Source organism: Pinus tabuliformis, chromosome 7 (genome assembly GCF_031772625.1).
Source record: "Pinus tabuliformis cultivar Carrire ecotype Pingquan chromosome 7, CPIR1, whole genome shotgun sequence".
Lineage (NCBI taxonomy): Eukaryota > Viridiplantae > Streptophyta > Pinopsida > Pinales > Pinaceae > Pinus > Pinus tabuliformis.
Window position 1 is genome coordinate 848,562,427 of NC_142293.1, and position 15,641 is coordinate 848,578,067.

Here is a 15,641-nt window from a genome sequence, read left to right on the forward strand (position 1 = left end):
TATCTATTGAGGGGGATGAGTAACAAAACTGATAAATGACTCACTTACAAAATTGATAGATAATTTAATTATTGCAACTAGAATGATAAATGACTCAGTTACAAAATTGATAGATCATTTATTCATTTATTTATTGCGTTAAACCGCTACAAAATTGATAGATCATTTATTCATTAAAAATTGATAGATCATTTATTCATTCGGATGAACAGCTACAAAATGGATAAATAGCTCTAGATCAAAATGGATCAGGAACGGAACTTGCACTTACAGTGACAAGACAAAATGGATTAGTAGATAGTCTATCCATCAGTTATGAAGTGAACAGTGAAATAGAGCAAATGGATCACGACAATAATCCATCAGTTATGAGCTGAACAGTCAGCTGCAGCAAAACCAAGAACATATTTCTGCACATCATACTGAAACAAGAAATTTTGCTGCAAAAGATTCCCAATTATATTTGGCGACCCATCCTTAATGGGTTTGAACCCTACGCATCCCACTCCTTCCTCCACCTCCAATACGTAGTTGCCAGAAGGCGGACTAAACATTTTCCCGCTACCAAAATCAATTGAAAAAGTGGGCAATTTCAGATTCTTCACTCCAGATGTATTAAAGCACAGGTCAAACTGCGCAGGATCTTCTGTTGTAGCCCTCGGATATGCAATGGCCGCGCCGAGGGCCTTCATTATTACGTCATACGCCTCTTTTATGAAATATGTCAGAGAAGTCCCAGAGTCTACAATGGTCCCTCCATTACCAGAATTATTATCCATCTTCCAAGCATTGCTGGATATGGGAAGACTCTTTCCATCAATCACCATTCCTTGAACTCCAACATAATAACTGGGTGTACCTCCTCTCAGAATAGGGATATACTGAACGGGCTTCTTTAAAAACTTGGACGACTGTTGGAGAATATCTCCGAAGACCAGCGAGTTTTTCACCGTGAGGGGATTCAGATAGTCTCTTAAGCAGAAAGAAAACTTGCCTCCGTATAAAGGTAGAGTTTGTTGAGCAAATGAAGTGAAAGCTTGACCTAATCCCAGCACGCCTCCGGAGCTCACAGGTGAACTCGCAGGCTGGTTCTCCATTCCGCATCCCATCAATACCCTTGTTGCCCCCGGCAACTTAGCTTTGTCATCAGTGGACTTCAAGGTTATGTTTTCCCGGATATAAGGGCCGCTGGTGGTGGTGCCATCCATGTAACCCTGGCTGTACCTGCACGCCTTCATGGAACCATAACATGCTGTCTTGGGGGCTAGTACAGAAACTGTAGTGCAATCTTTGGAATTACAGGGAATATATAATAAAGTGGAGGATTTGGTGGGTTGGAACGTGGGAAGGGGCTTTGCGGTCGTGGATCGGATATTGGGATTGCAATTCACCCACACAAGATCGCTGCCTGTGTCTGGAACCATGAGAACCTTCTGAGGAGGGGTTCCCACGCTGAGATCCACGAAATAAAGAGCCAATCCCATGTCTAGTGCAGCAGAGCCTATAGGCATTTCAAAGCCTGAATTTCCTAGCCTCCTGTGATGATACGTCGAAGTATTATTATTCATGGATTGGCAGGACCTTCTAATTCGCATGGAGTCCACAAGTAAAAGTTGTTGTATCATGTCATGTCTGCTTCTCAAATGCTTCTTGTGGATCATTTTCATCTCCATCTTCACACTTATATCTTCACCTCCACCTCCATTTGCATGTTGCAGCAAGAAGAGACAGTGCAGGATGTATAGCAAGAGAAGCACGCAGTGTTTCGCCATATTTCTGATATGCAGAATCAGTGTCACCCCAGTATCACCAAATCACTCCATGCGGAAATGGAGGCCATGCTTTGAAATTTATACTAATTTACCTTCACATTAAAATAATAAATTACAACTACTTTGAATAAATCAAAACGGTCGGCCTGGTGTGAAAATTAAACCAAAACTCTGAGCCTGGTGTCAACAACTCCCCCGACGCTCAATAAATCAAAACAGTTCGTGGGTCCGAAAACAAAGTGAAAACGGTCGGGCTGGTGTGAAAATAAAACCAAAACTGTAACCCTGGTGTCAACAACTCCCCCACCGCTCTTCTTAATGATAGTTTTTTAAGAGTTCACGTGATATTAAATTAAGGAGTAAGTTATACGTGAACACTTTTGTTATTTAGTTGGAGCTTAACTTTTCATAGAAAAATGGCTGATTTGTTTAGTAATTATTACGATATTCCATACACTTCTATAAACTAAGTGTTATTATTCATTATGCTTCCGTCAACCAAGCATTATTATTTCTTATACTTCCATAACCTTATATCCATTGTTTCACAAAAATGGGGGTTAGGGCATTAGCTTATTATTTCTTGTACTTCCACAAGCTAAGCAACGGGTTGACCATATCCCTTGTTTCACAAAAATGGGGCCTAGTGCGTCAATTCGACATCCAGCTTCATTTTAACCTTGGAACAATTTTTCTTGGCAATAAATGGACACTTCGACATCCAGCTTCATTATAACTCAAACAGATTTTCTCGGCTATAAGTGGACAATTTATTGGTTATTTTATTCTTCTATGTTATAATGGCTATTAAGATATTTAATTATTTAGTTAGTTAGTTACTCAACTTTTTATTGAAAATTGATTAATTGATTTGTTCATTTATAGTAAATTTTATAAAAATGATTAATATATTTATTTTCCTCTATATCAATAGATTTAAGATATGTAATTTAGTTAGTTAGTTACTCAACTTTTTATTAAAAAATATTAATTTAATTGTTAATTTATTTATATTTATAAAAATGATTAATTTTTTACTTTCTATATATCAATAAATTAAATACTTATAAAAAAATACATCTCACATTGTAAAAAAATTGAAAAAAAATCTTTAAAATAAACTGAATCATAAATCTATTCTAAATTATTTTATTAATTATGAAAAGAAATTAATATATGAATTAATCATAAATATAATAAGATTTTTCATTATGGAGGGATCATAAAAAATTTTAATGTATAAATAGGATTTGTTTCAATATCATGGGCCAATATCATGTATTACTAATACCTCATGCTAAAAAAATATCATTCATATTCATACGACACATCTTCACATCATATTAATCAATTTAATTAAAAAAGAGAAAGAGCGTAACTACTTTAGATATAAATCTTTGTGTAGACTACTAAAAATATGCTAGAATATTATTAGGCCATTAAATCTCTATGATCCACCTAATAATTATTGATAATTAAATTAAAATTCTAAAAGTCCTATTCTAAATGCATTCCGACAATATTTTGATAAAATCATGGGGGTTTTTGTAAATCATGTTTTTGTAAAACTTCAAGATTTTGGGTGCTCAACACGTTTTTGATGGTACCAAATCCATTTTCACCATCAAAAACATGATTCACTGCTACTGCAAGATTCCCTCCACTTTTGACGCCTCGGTGCTCGCCTCGGTAGGCTTGTCCATTCTAATATTCATATTTTCTTATTATTATAGTTATTTTCTCTTTTTCCTAACCACATCCAATTAAAGTGTTGTAATGGTTTATGAATAGTTCAATTATTTATTTAGTTAGTTAGGCCAAGTTGTATTAAAAAAATGATTGATTTGTCCACTCACTAAGTTTTACTCCATACACATGGGTAAACTAAATATTATTATTCCTTACACCTCCATAAACAAAGAAATTGGTTGACTATATCCCACATCTCACAAAAATGAGGCCTCATGCATCATTTTAACATGTACCTACATTATAAGACTAAATTATTTTTATTAACAATTTTCCTTGGTTTTCAACAATATTAGTTTTACCATTGTTTATATTCATCTAACATTTTTATTTAACATTAAAATCAACTTGTGTTACCATTCTTATCTTGGCTAAGAACAACATAAGTCATCACTAATCTCTCCATAATACAATTGTCTAACTACACAAACATACTCTAAGACATGAATTTTGAGTTTTATTAGTTGTATAGAATTTAACTATATCGACTCATACATATTTTCTTAAAAATGACTCTCCACCATTTTAAATTAACAAGAGTATGGCATGAGAAAGGATGATATATTATAGGGGGTGGTGGGGTCTATGTCGCACCTTGCAATGAATGGAGGACACTTGGCACACTATCTCCCATCCATATGTCATGGTAGTTATGAAATCATCCAAGATCTAGGGAACTCCATTTATGTCACGTAGTTGTTGCAACCATATGTTCACTTCTTCTAGGATGTTTCAAGTTATACTCCTCAACGACTTAATCACTTCAATTTGCACTCCTTCACCCATTTCTCAACAATGGACAATGAGTGTTTCCTTTAGTTCCTTGCTCCAATGGTGGCTTTCAAAAGCGAAAGCTAACAAGAATAAGTCTTCTCATGATCCTCTATTCACTTTAGTGCTCAGTCTTCATAGTTCTTGCCCCCCATATTTTCATTCTTAATCATTATTCATGCTTCAATCCCCACCATGATGAGGCATTAGGCTCAATGCCATAGGAGACGTGATACTTGCAACTCACAAGGTGGTTGATGCACCAAGTTCAAAGTTAAATCCTTGGCTCAAAAGTTTCATGAGGAGACTTCTCCGTAAATTTAGCATGATCTTAGGGAGGTTGAGGAGGACACTCATCAGGAAAATGACGAATATGAAATTCTTACAAATAGGTCCTTATTACTAGCCATGCTTTTGGGTGTGGGAAGTAATATATAATTTTCATTATTGATTCATAATGGAAGATGAAGTCTCTATTGGGAAACGTTCTCCTTGAGGGAAATGATGCAAAGGATTAAATTCTTCTTATGTTAGATGAAATGCAAGGATACCAACCAATGAGTAGAAAGTATTGAAGCTAGTCTTTCCCAAGGCCGAGGAGCTATTGGTTAAGCAGAAGCCACACCTCTAATTTTTTGAATGAGTACTAAACCTTTGGATCATCTATTTTTTAGTTTTTATACATATATTACCATAGGAAAGGACAAGAATATCAGATTACTTTGTATTCCCTTGTTATGGACTTGTCATAAAATCACATTCTGTTCTATTTTGAACTTGAACTCTTTAAAGAAAAAATCGTGATGCACTTCTAATGGTTTAATTTCCAAAGTCACATATGAAAGGCATGCACAAGGCCTTTGAGAATGTAACTTTCTAAATGATCAATGAAGTTGGCTTCCTCAATACACCACCTCCACCCCCAACCCAAAAAAAAAAAAAATTGACCCAACTCAACTAACCCCATGAATGTGTTGTTCAATAATTATCATTCAAGTAAATATGAAACACACTTGATGACCACACTTGGAGCTCTAATGAAGGTTCCCTAACCCTTATCCTACTCCCAATGTTCTTATCCATGAAGAATCCTAAAAGCCCCAAGGTACGTACTGTAAATTCATGAACAGTCATAAACAAAACCAAATTTTAACATCTTTAAGACATCATAACACAATGACCCCTTCGCTAGCTTGTACAAGACTCTTTCCTCTTTCCAATGAGCCCTCACTCATCCTCTAACTCTGAGTAGGGTAAGAGAAAATGATTTTTTAAGATAAAATATCATATTCTCTACCCTTGCTAACCTAAGCTCAGTTAAATTAAGTTGAACTCACTCTAAAGTGTGAAAATTTCTAAATAGAAATCTTACTGCAATGATTAATATTATCTCCTCTACTTATTATCTCAGAAATAAGTTATTCACAGTGTTCTTACGACAGATATTGAAATATATTCTACTCGCCATCACAATTAAAACATTATAAAAGGTAAATGTAAGGAAAAATATTGGCACAAATACAATCACAATGACAGTTATTTTTGGACAATCGTCCCCGGAAAAACCCAATGTGGGAAAATTAGTGCAGTAGATTAGGGTTTTATTATTCTTTAGTAAATTCTCATGTACAAATTACAACCAGCAAAATAGGAATCAAAAATTTTACACACACTTCGTGACAAATTTCTGACCCAGGTGAAACACTTCTTCTTCCTCGGAATCCTTTTGCATCCCTGTACGTCAAATTTACCACATTGGCCCAGTGTCAAGTTACCCACGCAAGCTCTGCATAAATCTCCCTTTGCGCTGCCTCTTTTTGTGCCACCCTGTTCCTTCTCTGCATCTTGCTTCCTTGCACTCTCTAAATATGTTGATGCCCTCTCTTCCTTTCTGACCTGCAACTCTCCCTTTGATTCAATTTTCTCTTGTTGAACCTTGACCAGTGAGAAAGTTGATCTTACTCGGGTAACTCAGTATCTGCCTCTTGTGCGTTCAATAAGTTCCCATCAAACATCCTCTTATATTCCTCTCATTGATCCATCAACGGACCAGATTATATTCTAATAGATGGTTAGGATCATTTGACTTGATCTTTACCTTCTTCTAGAAGTTTCACCAACAGTTTAGATTAATAGCCATTAATTATTTTAATTTCCTAAGTTTAGACTTAGGGTCCCATTAAAAATAGTTAATTATTTTAATAAAATTGTCTCCAGGTGGAATTTCCCAAATTGATTTCTAGGTATTGGAGAATGAATGTGTCGAAGCCTTCCTGCAAATTTTGAGGCCTATGTCACATCCAAATCTACCCAAAATAAACACTACCTATTAGAGAGGAATGTGCTTTAGCAATATACTGTTGATGTATAACACTCTGACTTTGAAGCATCATCCTCTACATTGATGATGACTGACATGTTGTCCACCAACTACTATGTTTCTCCTATAACTATACTGTTGCTGACACTTCCAACACTGCATCCATACTACAACTCCCTCTCAATGTCTACATATGTGTTGTTGCTCGCACTACCACTGCCAACTGTCCTTGCATTGTAAACTACTTCTGCTACTGAAATGGATTTCCTACCATACCCATCTGCTCTCTGAACTAAGTGAAATTAGCTCTTCTGAGAGCCTTTGTGGGTATATCAACTACTTGCTCTCTTGTGAGGACATATTGTAGCTATACTACCCACGCTGAACACAGCCTCTAATAAAGTGACAATGGATATCTATGTGTTTGGACCGATCATGAAATAATGGATTCTCGTAGAGTTTGATACAACTCTGATTATCATGATAAACCTTGGTTACTTCTATCCTTTTTATATACAAGCTCACAAGAAATTTTCTGAGTCATATAGCTTCAGATGTAGTTGTGTTGGCTACCATATATTCTACTTTTGTTGAGCTCAGAGCTACCAATTTCTGCTTCCTACTGCACTAAGATATTATATCTGATCTAACACTGGAGAAAAACCCCGAGGTACCTTTTTGGTCTACTAAATTACCTGCCCAATCTACATCAGTGAACCCATTCAAACTAATGTCCTCCCCTCAGAATATTTCAATCCATATTCGACTATTCTATGTACATACCTAAGAATGTGTCTAGTTGTCGCCCAATCCACTCATTTTGGTTCCACCATGAATTGACTAAGGGTGTTGAAATCAAAACAAATGTTTGGACTAGTGTTGACCATATACATGAGCGACCTAATGAGCTACCTATACAAGGTGGGATCTACTTCCTTATCTCCTGATGCATCTATTTTCTTTCATTTAGTGATCATGGGAGTAGGCATGGGTTGACAATCCGACATTCTAAATCTCTTCAGAAATTTTGTACCGTACCTTCCTTCTCCAAGGAAGATCTCCCCATTCCTCTCCCAAAGTTCCAATCCAGAAAATAATGCATCAACCCCGGGTCCTTTATGTCAAATTTAGCTTCAATATTCTTCTTGCAATCCTAGATGAGCCTGGATGACCCAGGTAAGAATAGGTCATTTACATACAATACCATAATAAGTGGTTCATTATCTACCATCAAATAGTAGAGATTTGGATGAGCATAACTCTTAACAAATCCCAACTACTGCAAGTACTAACTATCAATCTCTCCATACCATGCTCTCGATGCCTGCTTGAGCCTATACATGGCTTCCTTTAACTTGCAAACATGAGTTCTCTTCTCATGAGTTTTGAAGCCTTCGGGTTGTTCTATATACACCTCCTCTTCTATCATCCCCTTCTAGAATGATGTCGTGACATCCATCTTGTGAATCTTCCATCCCATTTGAGATGCTAGGGATATAACAAATATGATAGAGGTGTTTTGAGAAACCGGAGCGAAGGTCTCTTCATAGTCTATTCCTTCTTTATAAGCATACCACTTTGCCACGAACCTTGCCTTGTACCTCTCTATACTGCCATTTGCAGCATACTTGATCTTATAGATCCATTGTGATCCTACAACTGATCTATCTTTTGGTCCAAGTACTACTTCCTAGGCATCATTCATCACGATGGAATTGTATTCTTCCACCATGGAATTCACCCATACTTTGTGTTGAAAAACTTCTTGAAAGCTTTTTAGGTCCCTATACTACTAGCGTAACCCCTTATTGTTATAAGTGCAACCCCCTTATTATATTGTTGTGCCCATGTAGTCCCCATATTGTTATTATTGTGCCCCATAGAAGCCCACTATTGTTATTATTGTTCCCTTACATTATTATTGTTATGTCGGCTCTGATTATATTATGACCCTTAGACTCCTATATATAGAAATGAGGTCTTGTCATTTTTATGTTCCAAGAATTGTTCATTTGTGTAATGTAAAGGAGGTTGCCCCCTCGAAGAGGCTTATTTATAAGGCATTTATCTATCTTTTCTATCTTTTTTTGAGTTGGTTTCATAACATTTGGTATGAGAGCTTTGGATTCTAGAGTTTCGTTGCTCCAAATAGGTCATCGTAAAATTTTCACTATAACTGTTTCGCTAAAAAGTTTCAAAAGCTGAAAAAAACCCATTTGAGAAGAAATCAGTTTGAACCTCGAGTCCGAATTTCATATATTTTCTTGCTATATTTTCGGACATATGATTTGAGTACGTTAGGGATTTTGCAAGCTCTAGAATTTCATCTCAAACAAGTCATCATGGAATTTTCGCTATAAATTTGTTTCTACAAAGGTTCAGACTCTGAAATTACAACTCATTTGAGCTGAAATCATGGTGAAGCTCGAGCTCGAATTTCAAATTTTTCTTTTCTATATTTACGGAGATATGGTCGAAGACATTTAGGGTTTCTGCAAGCCCCTCAATTACTTCCCAAACAGGTGACCTTGGAAAAATTGTCATAACTCTCTCTCTAATAATCTGATTCAAATTTTGTAAGAAGTGAAAAAAATCAAATGCGATGTAGATTGTTGGATATCATTTTCAGAATCTAAGGTCGAAAAAGTGACACATGACACTTCATACATGTTCGCTCTACTGAACGAGTCTATAATTAGGTCATCGTAGGAGAGTTGACATAACTCTTCCTTGTAGAATTAAATCTTAATCGGCCTTATGGGGTTCGAAAGAGGACTCAGAGGGCTACCGCAGGTCCCAATTTTAGACATTGGAGATACACAATTTCAGATATACAACAGATTCAAGATCAAGGTCCTAAAAGCACAAAAAATAATGACTTGAATCAAGAAAATAGAAACACCTAGTAATCAAAATTGGATGGATGATTTGAAGAATGTGATTGAAGCTAAGATAAATAGTTTTATCTATTCCATGGAAGCTGATATCGAGGATATGAAAGCATATTGGAAGAAATGCAAGGAATATTTGAAGAAAGACATGGAAGGTTTGAAGGAAGGTGGGACAAAGCTGTTACAGGAAAGGCCTCCTAATGGTGAAAAGGTGGTAGAGGAAACTCATGATGAGAACAAAAGTAATGTTAATCATGATTTCATAGAATCTAACATTGGATTGAAGACCCAACATATTCCAAAGGTAGATATGAGGAAGTTTGATGGGAAGGATACGTAACATGGATACTACAGATGGAGAAATATTTTGATCTACATAATGTGCAAAATGCACAAAAGGTACATATTGCATCTTTAGATTTAGAACCGAATCAATTTGTATGGTATAGAGGTATTTGTTCTCGTAAACAGCTTGTCACTTGGTCAATTTTCATGAAGGAAATGATAGCACATTATGAGGATACAAAGAGCGACACCTTCTTTAGCCAAATGATAAATCTCAAACAAAAGGGTTCAATGGCAAAGCACATTGAGGACTTCCAAAAATTGAATATAAGGGTGAATGATATTCCAGAGAAGCATAGGATTGAAGTCTTCATAGGGACTTTACATGATAACATCCAACATGATGTTCGCCTTTGGGAACCTAATTAATTGGAGAAGGCATACAGTTTGGCAAGAAAAATTGAAAGAAAAATTATGGCAACAAGGAAGCCAACCACTCATAACTATAAAGATATAACTATTTTTTCCCCTATCCATTCACCACCTACAAGGTTGATGCCAAAACAATTGGAAGAAAAAATAGCAAGAGGGCTTTGTTACAATTGTGATAGAAAATACACTAAAGGTCATAAGTGTGCTGAGAATAAATTAATTTACATAGATGGGGAAGAGGAACAAGAAAAAGGAACAAGAAACTTCGAAAGAAGGGGATATACACTAGGAACCAATCCCAAAGAAAGATGAAATGAATTTAACCATATCTTGTAATGAATTGACAAGAATTACCACTCCTCAAACTTTCAATATAGAAGGGCATATCAAGAAGAAAAAGGTAATAGTGTTGATTGATTCGGGTAGTACCCATAATTTTATTCATTGTAAGATAGCCAAGGAATTGAATTGCTTCCTATATCCAACACCAGAGTGCCAAGTGATGGTTGCAAGTGGAGGAATCATAAATTTCTCTGGAAAGTGCCATAATATGAAGCTACAAATGGGAGAATATGTATTGAATATCTCAATGCTTTCCATTCCAATGTGTGGTGTTGATGTTGTACTAAGAGTCCAATGGCTACAATCCTTGGGTACATAGCTTTTAATTTTCAAGAACGTTTCATGAAATTTTCTTCGGAAGGAAAGGAAGTTGAATTAAGGGGTATCACAGGGAAACATAGAAAGATAATTAGCTCTAACAGAATGACAAAGCTTCTAAAGAAAGAACAAGGAGGTGTAATTGAAAATTTTTGTTCGTTATAGGTTCCCACATCGAAATAATCTATTTCTCCATATCTCCAAAAAGTATTGGACAATCATTCCAAGTTATTTTAGACTCCCAAAGGCCTCCCAGCTATTTGTGATCATGAAAATGCTATTTATCTGATTCTAGGAAGTGTTCCTCCAAACATCATGCCTTACAGATATCCATATGCCCAAAGGAGTGAAATTGAATGTATGGTTGCAGAAATGTTAGAGATTGGTATAATTATCCAACCAAATTCAATAAACAAAGCAAGGCATGAATGGAAGAATGAAAAAGTAGGGTGGGAACTCATTCAAAAGTTGCAGAAGATCCTAGTTCAAGCAATATTGCCAGAACTTGGTGAGGAAGGAAAAATCATATTTGATCCTGGAGCAATCAAGAAGCAAGAACCCCACAGCTAAAAAATGGATCAATTTCAGAGTATCTCATCAAGTGGAAGAACTTACCTGCTGAAGATTCCACATGGGAGGACAAGAATTTTATACAGAATCATCAAGAACTACTCAAGCATTGAGGACAACACTTTTTGAAGGAGAGGGGCATGTTAGGTCCCTATTCTACTAGTGTAACCCCTTATTGTTATTAGTACAACCCCCTTATATATTGTTGTGCCCATATATTCCCCATATTGTTATTATTGTGCCGCATAGAATCCTACTATTGTTATTATTGTTGCCTTACATTATTATTGTTATGTCGGCTATGACTATATTATGACCCCTTAGACTCCTATATATAGAAAGGAGGCCTTGTGATTTGTATCATGCAAGAATTGTTCATTTGTGTAATGTAAAGGATCTTTCCCCCTCGAAGAGGATTATATCTAAGGAGTTTATCTATCGTTCTATATTTTTGTGAGCTGGTTTCATAACAAAGCTAGAGGGTTCTTCAACTTGAGCTACCAATGCTTAGTATTGATAAAGTTGTCTACGCTTCCTTTCCTCGGTTCTAGGAGATCCAACAAACTCCTCTGTGCCCCTTAATTTTTATCGTACTTCTTTACTGGTTCTACCACTATTGGTGGGAGGTTCAACCAACTCTTACTCTTGATACCGTCATTCCATCTACTGAGAACTATATGCATTTCTTCCTTTTGAGGAGATACTGGTACTAGTCATTGTACTTGATCCAGGTGCTTTTCCTCCTACCTATCCTCCTTGCTACTCCTGCTTCTCTTAGACGAATGGAACATCTCCTAATTGATCTTCTACAGGCATCTCATGAGATTCCCTCAAAGCTGTGTCCTCCATGAACTTTGCATCTCATCTTACTAAAATCTTCCTGATGCTAGGAATGTAAATTCGGTATGTCTTTGAGGTCTCGCTGTATCTTACGAGATACCCCTTTTCTGTAGTCTCGTCTAGTTTACTGCGCTTCTCATTTGGAATGTGATAATAATCCATGCTTTCGAATATCTTGAGATGATTGACTTCTGGCTTCTTTCCTGTGAAGACTCCTTCGGGTGCTTTCTTTCCCAATGCTCTATGAGGAGTTCTATTCTGGATATACATTGTTGTGTTGCAAGCTTCTGCCCATAGATACCTATGTAGATCTTGATCATATAACATAGCTTTGGCTGTCTTAACAATAGTTTTGTTTTTCCGTTCTACTACTCCATTATGCTCCAGATTATATGGAGTTGTCCACTTTCTTTTAATGCCCTCCTTTGTGTAGAAATTTGTGAAGTCTTTGTATGATTATTCTCCACCATTATCTAAACACAATACCATTATCTTTTTCCCTGTAATATTTCCAACAAGTGATTTACACTCTTAGAAATAATCAAAGACCTCATCCTTGGTCTTTAGGAAATAGATCGAGGTTTTTCTGGAGTGATCATCTATAAAGGCGATGATTTTCCACCACTAAGAGCTTTTCTGGACATGGGACCATAGATATCTGAGTTTATTAATCCTAATACACATTCTACTCTATTGTTACTTTTGGAAAAAGTTTCTATAACATACTTCCCTAGCACATGTCCTCTATGTAAGTCATCATGTTCACTACTAAGGATTGGTACTCCTATAATAGTCTCGTTGAGAATCCTCAGTGCTCCATTGTGTAAATTACCCATTCGCCTGTGCCATATTTCATTTCACTCCTTTTCACCATTATAGTTGCTATCTATATAACTTGTTGCTTCAAAGCCCACTTTTCCTTTTCTTCTTCCAGCTTGGATTCTTGACATATACTTTTTTTTCCCATGAAGTATCCATCATATCCATTTTCCTGTAACTAGGACATTGAAATGAAGTTCATTCCTAATCCTTGCACATGTAGAACATTAGTGGCTCTGATACTAGTCCCTACTTTCATCTAAAATTCTATGGTTCCTCTCCCTTCTGGAGTACATTTCATTATGTTTCCCATAGTAATTTTTAATTCCATTTGTTTTCTTGACAGCTCAAGGAATGTTCTCGTACTCCAGTCATAAGAGTTGAAGCCCTGCTATCAATGTACCAAACATCTATTGAGGCTAAATTTGCTAGGCATGCAAATTCTTCATCTAATCTGGTAGACAAATCTAAGACACTTTGAGTATTCATATTGTGCCAATTTATCATGCTAACATTAGGAAATTTTTTATATCTAAAATGGGCCTCCTAAGGAAATTATAAAATAATAGTGGAAATAATAAAATAAGATTAGATTACATCATCAAATTTTAGAGGGAAAAAAGAAAAAACTTTTTTCAACTCATATTTTTAACTTATCTCCCTATGGGTTTACTCAAATTTCGAGGAGAAACACTCGTTGGATGAAAAATTTGATTCCTCATCCAAGGAGTACCCATGTTGCATACTTTCAATGGATCCTACTATACGAAAAATGAGAAATACATGAAAAACGTGATTGCAATCACGTGTTTTCATGTATTTATCATTTTTCATGTAGCAGGGTTAATCGAAAGTATGAAACATGGGTACTCCCTCGGTGAGGATTCAAATTTTTCATCCAACGAGTACTCCCACTCGAAATTTGAGTAAAACCGTAGGGAGATAAGTAAAAATACGAATTGAAAAAGTAGTTTTATTGTTTTATTATTTTTTAATATTTTAGTTTTTTTACTCCAAAAATGGTGAATCATCTCCCATGGTTGACATCATCATCTTGAATATTATTGGTTCTTATAAAGTTTATTTTTTTGTACATTTTTCTTAGGAGACCCATTTTAGACCTCAAAAGTCCCCTAATGCCTATCTGAGTAGCTACTGTAGGAAAAATTACATCCCACCTAAGACAACCCTCCTTGCTGAATCTTCCATTGCAGTGTTCCTTATACCACTCACAAATTTCGATTGGAAAGACTTACCTCTCTGTTGACTCACTCAGAGAGAGCTTTCCCAGTAAATCCAATATTCTTGGCTTTGAACTGCACAAGCCCCTTGGAGATTCGAATTACTACCCCTTTAGAAATTTCGAATTCCCTTCTCCTTTCAACACTAGGTATTTCAGCTTCTTCCTTCTGCTTCCCTTTAGCTTTGATACAATGTGAAAATTTCCAAATAGAAATCCTATTGCAATGATTAATATTATTTCTTCTACTTATTATCTCATAAATAAATTATACACAGTATTCTTATGACAATATCGAAATATATTCTACTGTAGCCTTCAGAGTTAAAACATTACAGAAAGTAAATGTAAGGAAAAATACTGACACAAATACAATCACAATGACACAGTTAAATTTTGGACAATTGTCCCCAGAAAAACCCAATGTGGGAAAATCGGTGCAATAGATGAGAGTTTTATTATTCTTGAACAAATTCTCATGTACAAATTACAACAAGCAAAATAGGAATGAGAAATTTTACAGACGCTTCCTAATAAATTTCTAACCCAGGTGAAACACTTCTTCTTCCCCAGAATCCTTCTGTGCCCCTCTACATCAAATTTATCAACTAGCCCAACGTCAAGTTACCCACGCAGGCTCTACATCAATCTGCCTCTACGCAACCTCTTTCTACGTCACATTGTTCCTGCTCTGTGTCTTGCTTCCTTGCACTATGTGAATATGTTGATTCCCTGTCTTCCTTTCTCACCTAAAACTCTCCCTCTGATTCAGTTTTCTCTTTCTGAACTTCGACCAGTGAAAAAATCGATATTACTCAGGTAACTGAGTATCTGCCTTTGGTGTGTTCTCTAAGTGCCCATTAAGCCTCCTCTTATATTCCTCTCCTTGATCCATCAAAGACCATATTATATTATAATCAATGGTTAGGATCATTTGAATTCATCTCTGCCTTCTTCTAGAAGTTTCACCAATAGTTTAGATTAATACCCATTAATTATTTTAATTTCCTAAGTTTATACTTACGGTCCCATTAAAAATAATTAATGATATTAATAAAATTGTCTCTGGGTGGAATTTCGCAAAACAATTTCTGGGTATTGGAGAATGCATGTGTCCAAGTTTTCTTGCCAATTTTTAGGCCTAGATCACATCCAATGCTACCCCAAAGCAACACAAAGAGTCATGTCCCTTCAATTAAAATAAAAAATATGTATATATAAAAGTTCAAGCTCCTTCATTTGACATATATCCACTCATTGAAGACTAATTCAGAGCATAACATAGAAGGTGA

General features: G+C 35.8%; 1 protein-coding gene across 1 annotated transcript; it reads right to left on the bottom strand.

Moving 5' to 3' along the window:
• Positions 1-362: 362 nt before the first annotated feature.
• Positions 363-1,772, bottom strand: LOC149250289 (aspartic proteinase NANA, chloroplast-like). The gene has a single exon (XM_089453612.1). The coding sequence runs from the start codon at positions 1,770-1,772 to the stop codon at positions 363-365; it is 1,410 nt and encodes a 469-aa protein (XP_089309738.1).
• Between the last annotated feature and the right edge of the window lie 13,869 nt (positions 1,773-15,641).